General features: G+C 37.9%; 1 protein-coding gene across 1 annotated transcript in view; it reads left to right on the top strand.

Annotated features, from left to right (window-relative positions):
• MCM8 (minichromosome maintenance 8 homologous recombination repair factor) overlaps positions 1-24391 on the top strand; it is a 61944-nt gene that overhangs the window by 6771 nt on the left and 30782 nt on the right. The window contains exons 2-12 of the mRNA XM_007952479.1: positions 315-397; positions 815-964; positions 3657-3760; positions 4504-4702; positions 8861-8946; positions 13479-13630; positions 13867-14062; positions 18387-18417; positions 19759-19899; positions 22166-22307; positions 22719-22722. Of these exons, the coding sequence (XP_007950670.1) occupies positions 315-397; positions 815-964; positions 3657-3760; positions 4504-4702; positions 8861-8946; positions 13479-13630; positions 13867-14062; positions 18387-18417; positions 19759-19899; positions 22166-22307; positions 22719-22722 (1288 nt within the window). The remainder of the gene's footprint in view (positions 1-314; positions 398-814; positions 965-3656; positions 3761-4503; positions 4703-8860; positions 8947-13478; positions 13631-13866; positions 14063-18386; positions 18418-19758; positions 19900-22165; positions 22308-22718; positions 22723-24391) is intronic.

The raw sequence follows: 24391 nt of genomic DNA, 5'->3' as shown, positions 1-24391 counted from the left end.
ATAATGGTATTGCACGCTTAATAGACTGCATTATAGTGTAAACATAACTTTTGTGTGCACTGGGAAACCAGAAAATTTGCGTGACTTGCTTTATTGCAAGTTTGTTTTATTGCGTTATTGTGGTGGTCTGGAACTGAAGCTGCAGTATCTCCAAGGTATGCCTGTATGCATTCTATACCAGGTCTTTCCTAAATGTAATTAGAATACAGAACAACTGGAAAAATTCTCTACCATGTATATAGTATTTCTTCTGTCTCACAAAAAATATGCTTGTATTTTTCACGGTAGTGCTAATGCCATATTTGTTGGATTAGTTTACAGTGATAGCTCTCCTTTTATTGAGAAGATTCAAGCATTTGAAAAGTTTTTCACAAGGCGCATTGATTTATATGATAAGGTAAGATTCCTGCACAAAAATGCTATTAGTCTGCTTTTATGTGTCATCTTATTAAACAATGTATTTGAGGTGCTAGCTATTTTGGTTATAGACACTGGAGTCAGGCTGCCTTGGTTCACATACTGGATCTGCCACTTAACCTTCAGTTTGCACTTTGGTGAATGCTTCTCCTTGCCTCAGTTTCTTCATATATTAGCTAGAGGTAGCAGTATTAATTCTTACTCCATAGGGTTCTTATGAGGCATAAATAATATCTAAAATATTAGAACCATGTTTGGCACAAAGCTTATACTTGTATTTTTAGTCATTATTACCATATAAATGTTATATGCTTTCTCGAAGTATGTAATTGAATACCTAGTGATGATAACTGACTGAAAAAAACAATGATCATTTCCATACCTTCATATTTTATAGGATGAAATAGAAAGAAAGGGAAGTATTTTGGTGGATTTTAAAGAACTGATGAAAGATGATGAAATCACTAACTTGATACCAAATATAGCAAATGAACTAAGGGATACGCCTGAGAAAACCTTGGCTTGCATGGGTCTGGCAATACATCAGGTAAACAGTTAAGTTACTTCATGTAGACTTTTGTCAAAATTTTAAAGGAAAATTTCATAGTGGCAGTACCTTCTGAAAATATATTTACCTGTTACCAGCAGATGTTGGCTGTAAGTGAGGTGGCAATCCTGCCTTAAGAGATACTATTTGTCCCATATACAGCAGTTTAGTGAAAGACCTAAATACAGGTCTTTCAGGTTATAAACGACATCCATTTCTAAGTCAGATTTGTGAGTCAGAACATGTGCGCATGGTTCTTAGTTAGCCTGACTTTAGTGCAAGAAAAGGCTCAAAGCCTTATTCAGTGATTTAAAAGCTGCATGTGCAGCAAGTGAAGGTGATTGTGATGAACATTTTATTATGAGTAGGAGTTGGTTACAGAGCTCTGGTGGCACGGTGCCTGAGGCATCTGACTGCTAACCAGAGGGTTGGTTCAAACCCAGTAGCAGCTGCATGGAAGGAAGATGAGGCAGTCTATTTCCGTAAAGATTTACTGCCTCAGAAACCCAATAGGGTCTCTGAATCGAAATCAATGCGATGGCAGTGAGTGTGGTTTTGGTTTTGAGGGGTTGGTTATAAGGGGCCCTGGTGGTGCAATGGTTCAAGTGCTTGGTTGTCAACCAAAAGGGTGGTGGTTCAAACCTACCAGTCACTCTTCAGGAGCAAGAGTTTGTTTCTGTAAAGATTAATAGCCTTGGAAACCCCAAACCTTATGGGGCAGTTCCTCTCTCTATAAAAGGCTGGCTGCTATGAGTCAGAATCGACTCAACAGCTGTAGGTTGGATTTGGTTTTAGGGTTGGTTCAGTCCTTTAAAACTGAGGGAGAATTTATATAACATTAAAGGTCAAGAATGAGTTTTCCATGTAAGTTAGACATTTGTTGTTTACTTCTAACTTCAATTAATTTCATCTAATTAAAGGTTGTGCAGAAATTAAACCTTGTCTTCAAGGAGCTATATACTCATAGGGAAGATAAGATAAAGTATCATGGTGTATCGTTAATGAACAGGGAACAAAAAGATCATTCTCAGATCTAAGTTCTGTGGCATGTCACTTAACCACCCCAAGTATTACATACATGTATTATATAAAATGAAAATTACAAATGTGCCATGTCTGCCTCAGTTTTTCTCAGGATAAGATAATAACGTATGTGATTGGCAGACAGACAAATGCTTCCAGGTAAAGAGTAGTAAATCTCAGAACCACAGATAAAGGGTTAGATGCACTCAGAGGCTAAAGACAAGATCTTCAACTGTTGAGGAAGGGACAGGGAATGCTTAGAATAAGACTTTATAGAGGTCGTAAGTTAATGATACATCCTGAAGGAGTACATAGGCTTTATCTAGAAAGGGAAAATAAGAGAGTATCCAGGCACAAGGGGACAGTTTATCACAAAAGCATATGCAGTGGTATTAACTAGACTGCTGGGATGCTTGGCTGGTATCTTAGACTCATCTTGTTCATTGTCTCCCCACCTCCAACATTCACCATGTGCTTTCTGTTTCCAAAATGTCTCTTAAATCCACTTCCTTTCCATTCTTACTGCTTCTGCTTGTAACTAAGCTTGCATTATCTTTCTGTTACTGCCATACTTTGTAAAACATGATCTGTGCTTGGAAACTTGGTGACTCATTTTAAATAAATGAAATCCAAATCCTTTAGTGGCATTGAAGGCCTTCCATGATCTGGTCCAACTTCCTCTCCCTGCTACTCCTTCATTCACTATAGTGTGGCTAAACTGAGCTCTCTTCATTACTCTCTACTCCTGCCAATCCCTGCATATCCAACTTCCTTGAGTCTAGCTCACTTGCCCTTACATGAAACCTTTTCTCATGGCCCCTTTTCAAAACTTGTATTTTGACTGTACATCGTTACGGTCTTATAACAATTACTATTATATATGTATATCTTATTTTTCCTCTTAGATTGTCAGCATGCTGCTTTGTACACAAATAAATGTTAGATATTTATTTGATACAATGTCAGATGTCAAGGGAGTGGGAATTGAATATCTTTATTTTCTCTATCGTGATTAATCAGTGACTATGAAGAAGATAATAGCTTTGGGGGCTCTTATAAGGACTTTTAATATTACATGTAGTTGGGGCAGAAAGAAGGAGCTCTGGTGGTATTGTGGTTAAAGCATCTGGCTGCTAACCAAAAAAGGTCTGTGGTTTGAAATTCACTACTTGGAAGAAAGATGAGGTGATCTGCTTCCGTAAGGATTTATAGCCTTGGAAACCTGATGGGTGTTTCTTAGTCAGAATTGACTCAATGGCAGTGAATTCGGTTTCTGTGTTGGACAAAAGGTAGACCGGGATGCTGGAATTTTCCAGCCCAGGAAGAGCAAAATTCCAGGTCAAACATAAACCACTGTAAAATTGTTAGCTGCTGTCCAGTTGACTCCAACTCATGGTGACCTGTGTATAACAGAATGAATCATTGCCCAGTTCTGCACCATCTCCATGATCTTTGATAAATTTGAGCCAATTCTTGAGGCTATTGTGTCAATCCGTCTCATTGAGGGTAAGATCAATTATAATTAAATACCAGATTTTTAAAGGGCTGTGAGAGTTCTGTTTGCATTCTGTTCTGAAGTGTTTATATTCTAATGTATTCTATGAAAAGTTGTACTTAAAAGAGTTTGTTTTGTTTTCCAACTTTTTAGTAAATATCTGTCCTTGTTTAGATATTGACTAAGGACCTTGAAAGGCATGCAGCTGAATTACAAGCCCAAGAAGGATTGTCCAGTGATGGGGAAACGATGGTAAATGTGCCGCACATTCATGCAAGGTAAGGACTTTGCTGGTGTGAAAGTATTTAGAATGGCAGTCACATTTTATAGAGCAAAGAAAATCAGTTGAAAGGATGTTAATTTCCTTGCTATCATTGATCATTATACTAAAGTGAAACATAAGAGAAATAAGGCTTTTCTGTCCAAATAAGTTGATTTTCCTACTTGTTAGTGTATGTAGATGTCAGTTTTGGATATTTACTTACAAAGATTGCTGTGTAAATTTAATAATTCATGTAATATATTAACTGGTGTGATTAGATTTTGTGTAATTAAGTTTCTCCTAGACATAGGGAACAAATGAAATTATACAGCTCATTTTGCTTTTCTTGAATTCATCTTTATTGTGTTTTAAAACTTTATATTCTCATTAAGAGATGAATAAGGCAATCATGGGTTTTGTTTTTCCCTTCTGGAATTTATAGAAGATATTTTCTAAAAGTTCTTTAAAAAGAAGCTAGACACCCAAAAGTTGTTGAATCTGTAGGCTTTCTTTTTGGCACTCTATTTTCCTTTTTTCCTAGAGAACAGACTGTGGGACAAGAAATAAGGAGAAAATAGAACAATTTTTATTTCAAAGAATGATTTCATTCTTGTGAAATTTCTGAGAGATATATACATAGTAGTGATGTAGTTTAAGTATCCTCACATAGTTGCTTGTAAAAAAAGAAACCTTGTGAAAACACAACCCCGACTTTCTATTCATTGTAAATTCATAGATAAATATATTCTTCTTTTTTAGGGTATACAACTATGAGCCCTTGACACACCTCAAGAGTGTCCGAGCAAATTATTATGGAAAATACATTGCTCTAAGAGGGACAGTGGTTCGAGTCAGTAATATAAAGCCCCTTTGCACCAAGATGGCTTTTCTGTGTGCTGCATGTGGAGAAATTCAGAGCTTGTCTCTTACAGATGGAAAATATACTCTCCCCACAAAGGTGATATCACGTTCTTTAACTACTTCATTATTTGTCTTAGTGAAGGAGGCAAATCAATTTAATTTTATTTCAGTTTTTGAATTATAAAATACTTAACGGGACAAAAGACACATAAATAAATAAATACATTCCTCTCCCACCACCCAAAATTCACATTTTGCCAGCTATGCTCCAGATATTTTTTTAAAGATACAAAGCATGACAGTTATAATTAGTGCCTCTTTTTACTTCTTGTCTATACCATTCTCAGAGGCAGTCATGATGCTGGAGTTAATATGTATCTGTTCTATTCATGTTTCTATATTCTGACTTCATCAGTACATACATCAAGTTTTCTTTCCTTTATTCCTTCCACTGTTTTGGAAGTGATATGTTTTGTTCCTTGTTCTTTATTAATTTTTTTAAAACTATAGAACAGACATTATTGTAACAACATCTGTGTATCCCCCCATTCTGAATTGACGTATTTTATGATTTTAGCTTAATTTTTTTTTTTAACAAAAAATATAATAGTTAAAGTTGAAGTCTCTTTGTTCCTCTCCCCAGTTCTGTCCCCTCTCCCATCCCTAAACCAAAAACCAAACTCATTGTCATTGAGTTGATTCCAACTCATAGGAACCTCCATTGAGTTTCTGAGGCTATAAATCTTTATAGAAGCAGACTGCCTCCTCTTTCTTCCATAGAGTGACTGGTGGGTTCAAGCCACCGATCTTTTGTGTAGCAGCCCGGTGCCTTAACCACTACACCGCCAGAGCTCCTTCCCATCTGTAAAGGTAGCTACTATTCTAAAAATGGTATACATTCCTCATATACTTGAGTAAAAATTTAATAAATTAAAATATATTAAATCAAGAATCATAAAGGCAACTCTGGAAAATAGTAAGAGGTAGGGCAAGTCTTGACTGTATGTGTAGAGTTTGTTTTGTTGTATATACATAAATGGTACACTAAGTGTAACATTCTACAATTTTTCCCTCCCCCCTTAGTTATTTTGGAGTTCTACCTTTGTTAATATGTTCTTTCGTTTTTACTGTTCTGTAGTATTCCATTTAGTGAATAACCAGTGTGTATCCATTCTTCTGGTGATAGTTCATGAATGAATGGTAGACATGAATGTGGTTGCTGATACTTTACCGTTATAAATGATGCTACAGAGAATATTCTTCTTGTACATGTCTCCTTAGCAGAGGAATTTCCCAGTTACAAGATAAGCTTATTTTTAACTTTGTTAGATGTTGTCAAATTACTTTGCAGAGTAGTGCTCTCAATTTACACCCTTGTGTCATTTCTCCATATCTTCATTAACATTTTGTGTTGTTACACTTTTTAATTTTGTTTTAAATGATATTTCATTTTTAATGTGAATTTCCATGGTTTCTGTTAAGATTGAGCATCTTTTCTTTATTGGCCATTGAGTTTCCTTCTTTGTTGTATTTTCTGTTTATAGCTTCTGTTTACATAGTGCTTAAGGCAATTGACTGGTAACCGGAAAGCTGGTGGTTCAAACCCCCCAGCCCCTCCTTGGAAGGAAGGTTGGGCAATCTACTTCTGTAGTGATAACTGCTTCGGAAACCCAAGGAAGGGTCTCTATGAGTCAGGTCTGACTCGACACACATAAGAACAACAACAGCTTCTGTTCGTTTTTCTATTAGCAGTTCTTTTTGTATTCTAAATACTAAGCATTTGCTGATTATATACATTTACAGATATTTTCTTCTAGTGTTTGGCATCTCTGAACTTTGTGGGGTTTTTTTGTGTTGTACAGTTTTACATTTTGACTTGGTCACATTGATCAGTCATTTCCCACCTGACTTTCTACATTTTACGACCTTCCTCACTCATGTATCTGAAATGTATGTCCTACATTTTCTTCTAATGTTTTCGGGTTTTGTTTTTTACATTCAGATCTTTAGTGCATCTGGAATTTACTTTTGTGAATGGTATAGAGCTAGGGATCTAATTTTACTCTTTTAGGTGAAAAGGCAGTTATCTTGTCATTATTTATTAAATCACGTTTGTTCCCATTGATGTATAATGCTTCCTCTGTAGCACACTAGACTACTAAGCCATGTAAGTCTATGTCATTTTACTGGTCATGTACCAGCTCTGCACTATGTTGTTTACTGACCTTATTAAAACTTTTAATAAAGCAGAGACAAGTTCTATTGCTTATTTTCCAGGGTTGCCTTTATTATCCCTGAACTTTAATAAATTTAACATTTATTGAATTCTCACTCATGTAAAGGTTGAATCCTTAGTAAAGTAAATAATTCCTTGAAGAATTTGGAAATGGAAATACATGATATTTATGTTTGAAATTCCTAGCTTTTCTTTCTATTACAGAAAAAATAGGGTATGTTAGATTCAGTTATTGGTTGTAAATAAGTGATGTTATTGATAAATGAATGAGTTGTCATCTACTCGCTCTCTCAACTTAAGGTTCGGGTTACCACCAGTAGTGCAAAGGCCAGTATTTAAATCCTAATCCTGCCTATAGACAGTATTTGTTCAAGGTATTTCCATACCCTCTAATATGGTGAGTAGTAACATTGATTAATAATAATGAGAGATATTGTGAAGAGTTCCTACATGTGTCCAAACTGCAGTGAATTGATGTAGCAGAAAGATGGTTTGTCTAGGGGATCTTGGTTCTAGTCACTATTGCTATGTAAACAGATCACCCCCAAAACTTACTGGTTCAAAATAATCATTTTTTTATTATTTTCCTCATGGTTTCTGTGGTTCAGGAGTTTAGAAGAATAACTTAGCTGAGTAGTTGTAGTCGGAAGGTGGGTGGATCTAAACAAGGAACTGGGGACTTGCTTGGACATCTCTTCTCATATGGTCTCTCCCTGGCTGGTCTTGGCTTCTCATGAGTATGGTGCTCAGGGCACTCGGTCTGCTCACATGGCTGCTGACAGCTTCAGGAGGCAGTAGTCCAGCTGGCATTGCCTTTTATGAGCTAGCCTTGGAAGTCATGCAGCAATACTTCTGTCACATTTTGTTGGTTTCCTGGATTCCAGGAGAGGGAATTAGACTCCATGTCTTGAGACAGGAGTGGCAAGACTCTGGAAAGGCTGTGGGGAGATATTATTGTAATCATATTTGGAAAATATAATCTGCCATCATCTCTGTCTATGAATCTGTGAATAACAGTGATTTACCAATGAATACTGGAACACAACTTGCTAATATATTAAGGACTGATTTTCTGGTACATTACATATTGTACAAACGTGCAAAAGAAATCTAGATGGGAGACCTGGGGATTGAGTAGAACCAGGAAAGGGCTTTGAAAAGGCAAAGGTTGGGACTGGGGGTGTTGCCTTCATGAGAGTGAGCATTCAAGGACAGGGAGACTGCATGGGCACAAAGGAAGAAATAAGTAGTTGGTGTGAGAGCCAAGTGAAGAGTCTCATGTCCCCACAACTGAATTAGAGTAGTAAGAGAGGAATCAGGTAGTAAAGTGCCTCAAAAGCTCATGCTATGGAATCATTGCAGAAGGAAATAGAAAGCTACTATAGCTGTTAGCACATTTTACTATAATGCCATCCTGAGACCAGTTTTTTATATATATATATAGTGATTTGGGTGAAAGTTTACAGAGCAAATTCACTTTCCATACAGCAGCTCACATACACTTTGTCTCATGACATTAAATACAATTTACCACAGTGCAACAGCTCCCCTCCCACTTCCTCCCTGTAGTTACCTCTTCCCTGTGTCCTTCCCACCCATGCACTCTTGCCCCTGAACAGTCTCCCTGTATGTACACAGCCCTTCTGTTCTCTCATGATTGATCTCTCCAAGGAGTGTATCTACCTATTGTAAATGTTCAGCTTATATGCCTGTCTTTTGTTTGGTTGGAAGCCATAGGAGTGGGTTCAATCTAGACCTAAAGAGCATCTAGTGGCCATAGTCTCAGTGGTTCCATAGGCTCTATCAGACCAGCAAACCTGGTCTTTTTTTTTTTTTTAAGTGATTTTGAGTTGTTCCACCTTTTTCTCCCTATCTATGCAAGATCTCTTTCAGAGATCCCCCTCTGAATGAGACCAGTGTTTATTAAAAAAACAATTTTAATTGAGCATTATATCTTGAGTTTTTCTGAGATGTCATTGTAGTTTATCAAAACCTGAATGTGAGTTAATCTTGTTGCAGTGTCCTGTGCCTGCATGTCGAGGGAAGTCATTTACTGCTCTTCGTAGTTCTCCTCTCACAGTTACAATGGACTGGCAGTCGATCAAGTAAGCCATCAGATTGTTAAATAATAGGCAGAGTGTCAGTCTCTATTGTACTACTACGTAAATCCATCGCTTGACGGTATTGTACTGTGATTTTTATGTAGAAACAGTGATAAACTGTATAGTAGGTCTATTTGATGAAGATTGTCTATATTGACATGATACTTGCCTTTACTTGCAATTTATTCTCTGTCAGATTCCACAAAAGGATTTGATGTAGAAGTATTATGTCCTGTTGCTACTGAGAAGTAGTTCATTGTATATCTCAATTATGTGATTTCATTGAACTGAAAATAGACCATAATCAAAGCTGTATTAATTCATCGCATAATGAGATAATGTTTTTGAAGTTCTAAAATAAGGAATCCCTTAGAAGTGGCTATATTTTATGATCTATACAAAATGCCTTACAGGGTTGTGGCTTTGTGCCCATTTTATAAAAGGAAATATTTAAAACTTGAGTGTGTTCATGTGCCCTGTGAGTGGTAGAACCTGGTTTCCAGCCCATGTCTGTTGGACTTTCAACACTAAAGGAGGGTGATGAGAATACACAGTAGTTTATCTGCAGCAGTAGTCCAGGGTGATTTAATATATTTGAGTAGAATCTCTTCACTCATATAAAATTAGCAAATGAGAAAATTTAGATGTCTTAATTGTTTTTGAATGATGGTTTCCTAATACTATGAAATCAAACTTGGGGGTAAATTTTTACCAAAAGGAGGTTATTTAAATTTTTTTTGTTGTTAATTTAAAAGTAAGGTAATGTCAAGTTTATTTTAAATGGGTTAGCTACAGAAAATTTTGTCAGTACAGAATTAATTAGCTTACATGATTGTTTTATTCTGTGGATAAGGTAACTTTTTACCCTAGAAGAAAGTCTCCTTCCTGCCATCTATTGTAAATTAAAATCTGTTTTTTTGAGGCTTGGGTTAAGGTTGCCATAGTGGATTTTAAATTCCCATTTCCAGGAGTTTTTCTGATGAGAATAATCATATGTGCAGAAATAGCTTGCTAAAAGTGTATTTTCCTAATGTTGATAACAAGAAATTGGAAACAGCCTAAACATCTGGAAAAATGATTATAGGGGTAATGGTACATTGGATTATTGTATAGCCATTAAAGATCATTGTTGCAGAAAAATTATGCTCTGGTAGCATAGTACCTAAGGCACTTGACTGCTATCCAGAAGGCTGGCGGTTCAAACCCACCACCCACTCCTCGGAAGGAAGATTGGGCAATCTACTTCCATAGTGATACCGCCTCGGAAACCCAAGGAGGGGTCGCTATGAGTCGGGTCCAACTTAACAGCACATAACAACAACAACAAAAAAAAATTCTACAGTGTAATTTAGTGAAAAGGCTGGTTACCAAAAGTTATCTGCTATATGATCCTGAATTTTGTATAATCCTGATTTTATTTTCATTTTTAAAAATATAGTGAATGCTAAAAAACCAAACCAAACCCATTGCCATCGAGTCGATTCTGACTCATAACAACCCCCACTGGGTTTCCAAGTTGGAAAATCTTTACGGAAGTAGATTGCCCAGTCTTACTTCTGTAGAGTGGCTGAAGGGTTTAAACCACCAACCTCCTAGTTGGCAGTCATATGCCTTAGGCACTGTGCTACCAGTGCTCCTTATGATGAACACTAGCAAGATATAAAAAGGTATGTTGCAAGTATGGGAGATGAGTAAGAGTCATTGTTACTTTTTCCTTTCATTTATCTGTGTTTTAAAACATTTCTAAAGGGGACACATAGAATATGTTCTTTTATGAGAAGTCTAAAAACCTAATTTATTAAAGTAATCTTAGCATGTGTGTCATTTTGAGACACTCTTTCTCTGTTGGTTTTTGAGGACACCGAGGGTAAGGGTGGTGGGTAGCCATGGTTCAGAATTGCTGGGATGCTAGTGCCTGGCTGTAAGCGAAAAAAAATTGGGAGACTAATCTAGATATATATTGATTTTCTTCTAGACTTCTTATTTTAACATTCACTGTTTGTGCTTATAATAATTACTTACCAAAAAGAACCAAACTCACTGCTGTAGAGTCGATTTGACTCATGGTGACCCCTCCTTGGGTTCCTGAGGTGGTATCTTTAGCTCTGGTGGCATAGTACCTAAGGCATTTGACTGCTAACCAGAAGGCTGTCAGTTCAAACCCACGAGCCACTCCTTGGAAGGAAGACTGGGCAATCTACTTCATAGAGATACGCCTCGGAAATCCAAGGAGGGGTTGCTGTGAGTTGGATTAGACTCCATGGCAGTGAGTTTGTTTTTCTTGGATTTCTATGGAAGTGGATTGCCCAGTCTTCCTTCTGAGGAGTGGATGGTGGGTTTGGTTAGTAGTCAGATGCCTTAGGCACTATACCACCAGAGCTCCCAATGATTATTTAAGCAATTAAATATTAAGTTTTGATTAAAATGATACATGTAAGTGTTTAAAAAAAATCAGTCAGTTTAGAGGGCCACAATCCCAGGTTTTTCTCTTGCCTTATACATAAGGTTAGATAACATTCTTGCATCTCTGTCTCCCTTCACTTTACTGCAAACTCTCTCTATGAACATTAAAATACTTATTACTTGCTTCAATTCTCCCCCTTCTACCTCTCAACTGTTCTTCTCTGTGATGTTAGTTTTAATTGCCAACATTTACTTTCTGTTTTCCATCCATAATTATCTTTGATGTTTTGCTTATACATCTCATCTAACAAGAACAGTAGAGAGCATTGACATTTTTATGATAATGTAAATGTTGTTCACCAAAGCACTTAGTAAGGTGATCAGGTGCCAAGAAAAGAGGATGTCATTTTCTGTCACTGGATTTTTTTATTTTTGCTTTTTGGGTTGGTTGATTTGCTTGTTTATTCCCTTTGCCTTTTAAAGGAGAATGATCTAAGCATCAAAGTCAGATGAACTGTTGTTTCTCATACTCCACTAGTTATTCAGAATTTTTCTGTTTCACTGTGCTTCATGTTTGTATTGTAGCTTTGTTGTATAGCATGTCTATTTTTCCTAAGGTTTCTAAACACCGGTTTTACTTCCTGGAGTATGCTTCCACCTACTACAGTTTTCTCTTCCCTTTGAATACACTACGGGATACCTAATCCACCTTAAAAAACAAGTGAATGTGAAGTAAAACTTTCTGGGTCTTTGCATGTCTGAAAATGTTTTCATTTAGTTCTTACATTGGAGCAAGAGTGTGCCTAGCTATAGAAGAGCAGTGTGCTACAATTTTCCTTGCAGTGTCTTGTCTTGTGCACCTAGTGATGCTGATGAGAGGTCTGATAGTGTTCTCAATCTTATTCCTTTGAGAATGAGATTTTTTTCCCTTCTCTGTAGTCTTTCAGTCCATCATGGTCTGAAAATGAGTACATCTAGTTGTGTCATCATCCTGCTTTTGTTCAAGAATTATCTTATACTCTAGAATATTTGTTTGCTCTGTGTTCCCATTTTGGTAAATGTCTGATAAAGAGTGAGATTATTTGGTGTAGCTGGGATAGGGTCCTGTGCTATTTTGTAGGTAGGAGTTTTTCCTCACAAGGCCTCACCCCTGAATAAGACAGTATGAATTTTGACTCTCGGGTTTTGCTTTATGAGTGTGGTTTTGAATTAAGTTTGAGCCCCTCAAATGCCAGGATGAAGAAGCTTTTTTTTGGAGTTCTCATATCCTCACTGGACACCTTAGCTCCACTCACAGGGCCAGTGGGTCTGTTTCCTTAGAACACTGCTCTGGTTTTTGCCAAAAGTAAAGGACCGTGTTTTTGCTGAAGTGACATCATTTACCTACCTGTCTTCCCCTTTCCAAAAAAAAATTCTCCACAGCTGTTCAATGACTTGTCTTTATGTTGATTATCCTGCTTTTTCCTGTTCTCCATTTCTGTTGACTCCAAGTTGGAAACCTCTCTAGGGCTCTGCTGAGAACATTGGCTGCCACTTCTCTTATAATATTTTCTTGTGTGTATTCTAGACTTCTATTTAACTGTTTACTGCATTCTAAAATCTCATTAACATCTTTATTTTTTAAAATTATTTTGCTTTTGTTGAGAATATATACAGGAAAACATACACCAATTCAGCCATTTCTACATGTACAAATACAGTGATGTGGATTACATTCTTTGAGTTGTGCTGTCATTCTCACCAGTCTCTTGAGTTGCTGTTGTCATTTTGATCCATATAGATCTTAAAAGACCATAATGCTCAAGGCAGACATTTTTTACTAGTTTAGCTATCATTAATATCTTTTGTTTGCTGATGACACTTCTCCATGCCTTAGCACTGTCTTCACTGTTTAGTGACTGATTTTCATCTGCATTTTGGAAGGAGGTAAGCAAATGTATCCTGCCATCCTCAAATGCTTATTCTGTCATTCAGGAAACCACTGAAGTAAATCTAGATGCAGCATTAAACTTTTTGCTCCCTAATCTGCTCTTTATCTAGCTTGATATCATATGGACCCTGAATGGTTACTGTGTTCAGGAAATAACCCAAAGTCAGAAAATGTACTAACTGCACATTGTTGAACTTGTTAGAATCCAGGAGCTAATGTCTGATGATCACCGAGAAGCAGGTCGAATTCCCCGAACAATAGAATGTGAGCTTGTTCATGATCTTGTGGATAGCTGTGTCCCAGGGGACACAGTGACTATTACTGGAATTGTCAAAGTCTCCAATGCTGAAGAAGGTATAATATAACTCTTTTTCCTCATTTTGATTTTTCCTCAGTAATGATTTGTTTTTATGATACTTCTGAATTTCCATCAATTTGGGGGAATCCCTTGCTTCTTATATAAGGCAAAAGTTCCTTTAAAATAAAGGTTAGTTGATTCATAGCTTACTGCACCTTTCTTTTACTTTCTAGTTGACTCTTTGTAGGGAAAATAAAAGTATCAAAACAAATACTGTATTTTAATTTTACAGGCTCACGAAATAAGAATGACAAATGCATGTTCCTTCTGTACCTTGAAGCAAATTCTGTCAGCAATAGCAAAGGGCAGAAAACAAAGACCTCGGAGAGTGGATCTAAGCATGGAACGTTGATGGAGTTTTCACTTAAAGACCTTTATGCCATACAGGAGATTCAAGCTGAAGAAAATCTGTTTAAGCTCATTGTCAAGTATGTATGAGGTTATCTAAAATTTTATTAAATATATGCATGTTAGGATATTCTCAGCTATAAGTAACAAAATCTTAAAGCTAAGATGGTTGGCACACTACAGTGTGTGGGTCAAATCCACTGTTTTTGTGCTGTCTGTGAGTAAGGAATAGATCTTCACATCTTTACATTGTGGACTTGTTCATGACACGTGGAATTAAAATTTCAGTGTCCATTGTTAAGTTTTATTGGAAAGGAGCTGTGCTAATTTGTTTGCATTATTTTCTGTGACTACTTTTGTGCTACAGTAGCAGAGCTGAGTGGTTGTTGATAGAGAACATACGGTTCACAAATACTTACTAACTGGCCCTTGACGGAAAAAGCTCACTGACCTCTGCTTGAAATAATGAGGAAAATTTACTGTCTCACACAGAAGTTGTAACATAATGACAACACTCAGTAGATAGGCAAGGGGATAGTGAATTCCAAACCATTTCAATTAGTTGTATATTGGAAATTTTTTGTTTAATTTTAAAAAGCAAAAAAGATTCAAATAAGAGTTTCTTAGAGTCAGTAAGTATTCAAGATATTCTTAATTTCCATGTTATTGCCATACAGTAGAGAAGGAAAAAGTAAAGAAAGAGGCATTTCTTTCTCTTAGTGGTTAAGAGCTTTTCTTTGGACACAAACCTAAATTATAGTCTGTTCCTGCCATATACTTCCAGTGTGATATTGGGCATGTTACTTCTCTCTGTTTTATCATCTTTAAATGGAAATTACCTATCTCAGTTGGTTCTGAGGCTTCAGTGAGATTTGATAATGTACTTAACATAATTACCAAAAAAAAGAAAGCAACTCATTGCCTTCAAATTGATGCCAACTCATAGCAGCCCTGTATGACAGAGTAAACTTGCCCCATTGGGTTTCCAAGGCTGAAGTCTTTATGGAAGCAGACTACCACATCTTTTCTCCTGCAGAGTGTCTGGTGGGATTGAACCACAACCTTCTGGTTAGTAGCCAAGTGCCTACATCCTGTGCCATCAAAGCTCCTTTTTATTTAATATATTTTTGTTAAGTGTCATCTAGTCAATTCTGAATCTTAGGGACTCTGTGTGCAGCAGAATGAAACACTGCCTGGTCCTGTCCATCCTCAGAATTGTTGCTATGTGTGAGCCCATTGTTCAGCCACTGTGTCACTGCATCTTGTTGAGAATCATGCTCTTTTTCACTGACCCTCTCCTTTACTAGGCTTGATGCCCTTTTCCAGGGACTGGTCCCCCTGATAATAAGACTAAAGTATGAGACAAAGTCTCTCCATCCTCACTTCTAAGGAGCATCTGGCTGTACTTCTTCCAAGACAGGTTTGTTTGTTCTGGCAGTCCATGGTACATTCAGTATTCTTCACTAATGCCGTAATTCAAATACATCACTTCTTCGGTCTTCTTTATTCATTGTCCAGCTTTCGCACGCCTATAAGGTGATTAAAAATACTACTTGTCCGTCAGTTTGTCCTGCTTTGGTAGCTTAACATAATTCAAAACCAAACTCACTGCCATTTACTTGATTCTGGCTCATAGTGACCCCAGTTGGGTTTCTGACTTGGTAAATCTATGCAGAAGTAGATTGCCTCATCTGGCTTCCATGGAGCAGCTGGTGGGTTTGAAATGCCAACCTCTGTTTAGCAGTCAAATGCCTTAAGTACTACACCACCAGAGCTCTTTTACTCACTGCCATCGAGTCGGATCTAACTCATAGCAACTCCTCCTTGGTTTCCGATGCGTTATCTCTGTGGAAGTAGATTGCCCCATTTGGCTTCCATGGAGCAGCTGGTGGGTTTGAACTGCCAGCCTTCTGGTTAGCAGTCAGATGCCTTCAGCACTGTGCCACCAGAGCTCCTTTTAATACACTACAGTTAGTGCCATTAATTTGATAATGTTTTGATTTTTTTTTTTTAATTTGAAGATATAGGGGGAAATGAAACATTACATGACATATGTCCCTAAATCAAGAGGTAAAGAACTGAGAAGTTTTTTAAAAGCCTTGTATTAGAAAAAAATGATCTTGTCATGCTTTTCTGTTAGGCTTGGGCTTTTCTGTTAGGAAAATTGACAGTTTTTCTTCCTGCTTTTAATGAGTTAATTAGCTGACTGGGTACAGTACCTATATTGCTATTCAAGGGTTCTTTGTCCTTAAAATCTCAGAGATCTCCATCAGTATTTCCACCCCCAGAGAGTGAATGCTCCTGCTAAGGTGGAGGTATGAGCTGGTGATAGCTGAGCAGGTGATCAAAGAAAAACTTGGTTGAGGATCAGAATACCTCTTTGTTTTTGTGTCCACATCAGTTCCCATCAAGTTGATTCTAATGCATGGTGACCCCATGTGTTAAAGAGTAGAACTGCTCCATAGGCTCTTGGCTATAATCCTTATGGAAGCAAATTGTCAGGCCTTTCTCTCCTTTTTTAAAATTTGTTATGATGTTTTTTTCTTCAAATTTTGTTGTTGAGAATGTATACAGAAAAACATAAATGCAGCAGTTTCTGCATGTACAGTTCAGTGACATTGATTACATTCTTTTGAGTTGCACAGCCATTCTCACCCTCCTTTTCTGAGTTGTCCTCGCTCATCAACGTAATCTCACTGTCCTCCATGGTATGCAGTAGCCCTGCAGTACCCTCTTGTTCTGTTCTAATGGTCTGGGTACAAGGTTCCTCATGAGCACAATTAACTGTTCTGGAATTCCCATTCTTTGCAATGTTCTCTATAATTTGTTATGATTCCACAGTCAAATGTCTTTGCATAGTCAGTAAAACACAGGTATTATATATCTGGTACTCTTTGCTTTCAGCCCAGATCAATCTGACACCAACAGTGATATCTCTATTCCACATCCCCTTATGAATCCAGCTTGGATTTCTGGCAGTTCCCTGTCAAAGTACTGCTGCAAACCATTTCTGAATTATTCTTAGCAAAATTTCACTTGTGTGTGATATTAATAATATTCAGTAATTTCTGTATTCTGTTGGATCACCTCTCTTTAGGATGGTCACAAATATGAATCTCTTCTAGTCTGTTGGCCAGGTAGTTGTCTTCTAAATTTCTTGGCATAAACAAGTGAGCACCTCCACTTTTGATTTGTTGAAACATCCCAACGAGTATTCCATCAACTCCTGGAACTTTGTTTTTCACCAGTGTCTTCAGTGCAGCTTGGACTCCTTTCAGTATCATTAGTTCTTGATCATATACTGCCTCCTTAAATGGTTGAACATCAATCAATACGTTTTGGTACATTGACTCTGTATATTCCTTCTGTCTTCTTTTGCATTGTTCAATATTTTGCCCAAAGAACCCTTCAGTATTGAAGAAATCCAAGTAACTCAAGGCTTGAATTACTTCTTCAGTTTTTTCAGCTTGAGAAATTTCAAACATGTTACTCTCTCTTTGTTTTCTAACTCCAGGTCTTCACATATTTCATTATAATGCTTTATTTTGTCTTCTCAAGCTGCTCTTTCAAATATTCTGTGTAGCTGTTTGCTTCATCAGTTCTTCCATCCACTTTAGCTATTCTCTGTTCAAGATTAATTTTCAGAGTTTTCTGACATCCATTTTGGTCTTTTCTTTCTTTCCTGTCTTTTTAATGATCTTTTGTTTTCTTCATGTATGATGTTCCTGATATCATCCCACAGTTCATCTGGTCTTCAATCATTGGCATTCAATACGTCAAATCTTTTCTTCAGTTGGTCTCTAAATTGGGATGGGATATAATCAAGGTCATATTTGGGCTCCCATAGACTTGATTTTGTTTTCTTCAGCAGCTTCAGCTTAAACTTGCATATGAGGAATTGATGGTCTGTTCCACAGTTGGCCCCCTGGCCTTGTTCTAACTGATGATATTGAGCTTCTCCATCATCTCCTTCCACAGATGTAGTTGGTTTGATTCCTGTGTATTCCATCTAGCAAGGTCCATGTGTATAGTTGCCATTTATGCAGGTCTAAAGATGTGTATTCAGTAAAATAGATTAAAATCTTAAAGTTGAAAGACCATGATTGTGACACATTTTAAAAGTTCTAAAGAAGTTCAAAAGTATATCCAGTTACGTTACGATGCTTTACAGTATCCTGTCTCTGTTATACAGACACAATTTTTAAAGAATTCTTCCCTTCATAGATTAAGAATTTTGAGAAATTTACTATTAGAATAAACATTCTTGAGTTTTTGAGGTAAAGCAAACTTTTTCTTCTTCAAGATAAATCAAGTTAATAACATTATAGCTATTAAAAGGGATCAATGAAGCTTAAGTTGAAATTAATTTTTTAAATTTTAGTAATTTAATATTCTGTATTTCAGCTCACTTTGCCCTGTCATTTTTGGTCACGAAGTAAGTATTTTCTTTGATCTTTTTTCAAAACTACATAAAGTTGACAAAAATAACATGTAAAGACTTAACAGTAATAGCTAATATCTGTTGGCCAGTTAATCATATTTTAATATAAATCTATAGTCCCCATAATTGAATAGCATGGGAGGCAAACTACAGCCTGTTGTAATTAAAAAACAAAACAAAAAAGACCAGAAACCAGTTGCTGTTGAGTCGATTTCTATGAACAAGTTACCTTACAGAGCATTGAACTGGGCTTATAGGATTTTCAGTGGCTGAAGTAGATTACAGGAGCTCTGGTGGTGTAGGCCTAAAGCATCTGACTGCTAACCAGAAGGCTGGCAGTTCAAACCCACCAGCTGCTCCTTGGAAGGAAGATTGGGCAATCTACTTCCATAGTGATACCGCCTCAGAAATCCAAGGAGGGGTCACTATGAGGTGGATTCGACTCACTGGCAGTGGGTTGCATTGTGTTGAAGTAAATCACTAGGCCTTTCCTTCACGGCACCTCAGGGTGGATTTGAATCTCCAGTCTTTCCATTAGTGTGAAGTACATTACCTCTTTAGATCACCCAGAGACTTCTTAGTAATAAAAGCTACCCATCATTTAGATAAAGGGGTTCTGGTGGCACAGTGCCTGAGGCATTTGACTGCTAACCAGAAGGTTGGCTATTCAGACCCACCAGTTGCTCTATGGAAGGACGATGGAGCAATCTACTGTAAAGATTCAACGCCTTGGAAACCCAGTGGGGATTGCTATGAGTCAGGATCAACTTGATGGTAGTGCATTTTTATCACTTAATATAGCACTCTGGTGGCGCTGTGGTTAAGGCGTTGGGCGGCTAACCAAAAGGTAGGTGTTTCGAACCCACCAGCTGCTCCACAGGGGAAGTATGAGGCAATCTGCTTCTGTAAAGGTTTACAGCCTTGGAAACCTGATGAAGGTAGCTATCAGAATCGACTCAATGGCAGTGGTTTTTTTTTTTTTTTTTTTTTTATCACTTAAATAGCAGTGGATGTCCTTTAGAGTGACTGTGGATACTGAAAGTGTTAAGGCAGAAGCTAACAAATATTTTTCATTTTTGTGGAGTGTATTCATGCCTTTTGCAAGGTAGATTTTGACTTGTGTGATGCCTCTCTGATTTCAGTTGCTTTATAACTTGTTTATTAATCGTTTACATTATAGAAGTTTATATTTTTAGACTTCAAAAAAGAAGTTCATTCATGTGTCAAGAAGATAAAAGACCCAAACAAATAAGTTTTGTAAACAAGGGGAACACGCTTTTTGAGTCATCTTTTATATATATATATATTTTTTTTTTCTCTTTTTCCACATTTGAGCTTGTTAAAGCAGGTTTGGCCTTAGCACTCTTTGGAGGAAGCCAGAAATATGCAGATGACAAAAACAGAATTCCAATTCGAGGAGACCCACATGTTCTTGTTGTTGGAGATCCAGGCTTGGGAAAGAGTCAGATGCTACAAGTAGGAAATCGCTCATTTAGTATTTGACCTTTTGTTAATAAAATGCATGCATAATTCATAAGATAACTTTCTCAAAGCATGTAGTGTTTGTGTTCCAGAGGATATACTGAGCCTGGTGGTATAAGTGAATTGAGGTCTATGTATCATTACGTAACTTGGATCTGACCATGTTTTCAGACTGAGACAGTCTGCCTGTCACTGCATAGGCATGCTGGTCTGTTGAGACACCAGCATCAGTGAAATGTTAACCTTTTTGTACCCATACTTTCCCTTTTCCCTTTTTTTGTATGTAGCATTGCTTTGCTAGTCTTTATTGTTGTAACATGATCTCACCTATCAACAGAATAGTTCAAGGAAGTAAAAGCAGATTCTCCCTTCCACAACATCATGAACACTGTATTGGGTTTTATGTAGGGTCTGATAGAAATCTGTCTTTATTTGCCTTTCCTGCTTCTCTCTGAGTCCAAAGCAAGGCACCTTATGTGTTGTTGTTATTGTTGGTCCCCAAGAAGATTCTGCCTCTGCCATTCAGAGTTTGGTGATTATCCCTTCTTGGGCTTATGGTGGCCTTAACAGATGCTGCTTGTTGGAATATGTATGGTTTCTTCAGAGTGACAATTGCTGGTAAACTAGCCTTAATGCCCGCTACCCCTTGTTAATTGTGGTGGTTATGTGTTTGTGTCAACTTGGCTAGACCTGGTTAAGTGGCTGGGCAGCCCCATGATGAGACTGGTAATCAACTCCATGGTGGAATCTACTGTGAGCAGCTGAGTAGCTGCCTTTCGGTATGTGGTCTGCTTCCTGTATATAAGGAGAAACTTTGAGAATGGTCTCGAGCCTGTGGCACGCTTGGATCCTGCATGTAGCCGTGTTGTTGTTCAGCAACCTGCCATGCTCTGCCGACCTTGGGACTTAAAATGGATTTAAGTTAATGGCCTGCCGTGTGGTTTGGTAATATCAGGACTGTGCCTTTGTACTTGTCAACCTTGGGGCTTCTCAGCCTCAGCAGCCAGCAGCTGTCTGAGTGAAGAAACGCCTCTAGCTCCAGTGGGCTGGGAGCAGGAGGCAGAGCTGGACCCCAAGGTTGAGGGGCTTTCACCAGCCTCTAGAGCTTGGCACTTTGAACTTGGACTTAAAGCCTCCAGATTGTAAGAATAAACTCCTGTTTGTTAAGACCATCCTGTTTGTGGTATATTTCTTGTCAGAGTGGCACTAGGTAACCAGAACATTGACAAAAGTGACCATTCCAGACTAGGGGCTTCCTGGCCCTTTGCTGAATCATTGTTCAGGAGTTATGAACCCTAGCTACTCATCAAAATCATCTTTGGAGCTCTTTGAAAATACTGTGGCCCACCCCAGACCAACTGAATTAAGAGTCTCTAGGTTAGGGCCTAGTGTGCATAGGCAAACAGTCCTCCACAGGTGATTGTGATGTGCAGCCAGCATTACTGCTTTGACTTTATGAATCACAAACTCACTGTCCTCTGTGTCAAAGTCATCATTTATTCCTGTGGTTGAATGTTGAACCAGTCTTCATTTTAGTTCCTAAACTTACATTTCATCCATGTGTTGTTTTTGGTCTGTTGTGCATTTATTTGTTTGTTTGTTTATATTCTGTTCTAACTAAGCCCTTGCTCCCAAGCCTGACAACACTGAAGCAGAGTACTCAATTATAGGGTAAAACAAAGTTGATAATAAAAATGAAAACAGGATACTTAGCCAGAATATGCAGGAAAATACGAATGCGGAGATCTGAATCGTTACAGCTTTCTTTTCTCTTTTGTAGCAGTTTGTATGTGTGATTTGTGTAACTTTTGAATTATTGTATTGTAAATAGAAGCTTTGTTTGCTCCCAGTGTGTTTGATTATCTATATTACTGACCCATTTTATTACTTGATGTTTAAAGCAACAGTGGATGTAGTCAATGTCATGAAACAAAATGCGTATTTACTGCTGTATGGAAGATGAATTTGCTCTGTAAACTTTCACGCAAATCAAAGTAAAAATGTAAAAGAAAGAAACATTGGAGCCTTCAAAATTAAAATTACTGCTTGGCTTTTTTTCGTTTGAATGCTCCATGGGCCTGTTTCCCCGTTGGTAAATGGGGATGTGATAATTCCTTCCTCTTAAAGTAGAATAGGATTATTCAGTAAAGCTTTTAGAATAATACTTGGCATGTAGCTAACATTGTTGAGCAATTGCTATTAGCTATTATTTCCTTTTTACTTAGGATGATTCTCTTACTTTTTTTTTTTTTTTTTAAAGGCAGTGTGCAGTGTTGCTCCCCGTGGTGTATATGTATGTGGCAATACTACTACTACCTCTGGTCTGACTGTCACTCTTTCAAAAGATAGTTCCTCTGGAGATTTTACTTTGGAAGCTGGTGCCCTGGTACTTGGTGATCAAGGTGAGAGACCAAAGGAAATAAAAATCTGTGATTCTGAGGCTTTTTGTTTATTTGTATAAAGCCTTTCCTTTCATCTCATTTCTTTACATTCGATTCAAGAGGCATTTGGATAGCACTGTCCTAACCAGTGAATTGGCAATGACTGTCCGAAATAATAACTGGAAATGTACTACTATCATTTTTATTTATACTGCAGAATTGAAACTGGTACTTAATGTCATTCATTTCCAGAATATTACAGCAGACACAATTATACATAAAAATTAATTAGGTAAAAGAGGTATAGATTCCAACATTTCCCATTTCGTACGACCCATCACATTTGTGATCATTTGTTTTAAAGCTTTATATTAGACTCCCTGTGGGGTGGGATTTGTTTATTTTGTTGACTGCCATATTCCTGTTACCTAGCACAGTAAGTACTTTTTCAATGTATTACTATTACTTTGCTTAGAATAGTTCTGGATACCTGGGAACTGAAATGGGAGCTCTGGTGACCTAGCGCCTAAGGCATTTGACTGCTAACCGGAAGGCTGGCGGTTCAAACCCACCAGCCACTCCTTGGAAGGACGGTTGGGCAATCTACTTCCATAGTGATACCACCTCAGAAACCCAAGGAGAGGGTCACTAGGAGTCACATCTAACTCAACAGCAGTGAGTTTGGTTTTTTGGTTTTTGGGAACTGAAAAGAAGGTAAATGTTACTCTTAGCACTCAGAGAACTTTCAATGAGAGTTTAGAGCTATAATTTTAGTAGTAGTTCAGCATTACTACTTTTGCTGTATTTTAACCCATTTCACCAGGTTTTTTTTAATGTGATTGATAATTTATAAGAAACTCAGTTGGAGGGCTCAGCAAGAAAAGATAGTCACGTGGAGCTTTGCTGCCTGCGTTTCTGTCTGTGATGCTGTGTGTGCCTCTATCAGAAAACCATTCCTGTCAGAAAACCACATGTCTGTGCCTTTGTCAGGCAGTACCCAGATCCAGTCAAATTAAGGTCATTCATTCTTTCCTGTTTGCCAGTAACCTCCATGTGTCTAAATCCCTGTTGGCCACATTAAACAGTAGATCACTTTTCCCTTTTTGAAATGCTTTCTCTCCTTGGTTTCCAGGATACTGCACGCTTCTGGTTTTCTTCTTAACTTTGCTCACTAAATAACTTTATCCTTCATAATTCTTGGACTTTTTGTCTTTTAAATCTTTACTTACCTTCTTAGTAGTCTTATCCAGTGTTATAGCTTTACCTACCTATATGCTCAAAATTCCAAAATTTATATCCCTAGCTTATACTGTATTTTATGCAAATAGTCCGTATGTCATATGTGTGTGTATGTGTATAATATACGTATATCAAAAAGAGCACAGAGGCAGTATCCTTCTCGGATGTCCTCCAGACTTCCGAGGGGTAGACAGAATCATCAGCAGCAGCCCAAGACTGATAGCTATGAAGCCAGGCATGCTGCCACCTTTCAGCCTTCTTATCAAGTCTGACACTAACCATCCCTCCCACTGTACTCACTACTTCTCTGCTGGGTTCGATAATTCATTGCAGTGGTCACAAAGAACTCATAGATGATACTCTCAAGTTATGGATTTGATTAGAGAAGTAACAGGTTACAATTCATGTTCAGGAATTCTCAGATCCTAGAACCCCACAAGAGGAAGGCAGAATCACCATCAATAGCCCAAGGCTTATTACTACAAGGCCAGACATGCTGCCTCCCTCCAGCCCTTTCTCCAACCGTTCCTCCCAGAGGACCCACCACCTCTCCTGGGTTCGATAATTCGCTGCAGTGGCCACACAGAACTCACAGATTACAGGGTTTATTAGGGAAGCACCAGGCTACAATTCAAGTACAGGAAAAAATGCTGAGTCTCTCTCCCAGCCCACCGTCTCTCAGCCAAGTCTCTTACAGTCTCTCCCCCAGCAGTGCATGTCCCTCGGTGTCTTACTCAGCAACGCGTGTCTCTTGCGTCTCTTTCCCAGCAACACGTGTCTCAGGAGCCCGTGTCTCTTTCAGCCGCATGTCTTCCTCAACCAGCAGTCAGAGAGAGTTCTGCCTCTAGGAGGCCTCCTTTTGAGCC

The sequence above is a fragment of the Orycteropus afer genome, unplaced genomic scaffold (genome assembly GCF_000298275.1).
Source record: "Orycteropus afer afer isolate SDZICR_OR568_19922 unplaced genomic scaffold, OryAfe1.0 scaffold00340, whole genome shotgun sequence".
Taxonomy (NCBI): Eukaryota; Metazoa; Chordata; class Mammalia; order Tubulidentata; family Orycteropodidae; genus Orycteropus; species Orycteropus afer.
This window is presented reverse-complemented; position numbering and strand designations above follow the sequence as displayed.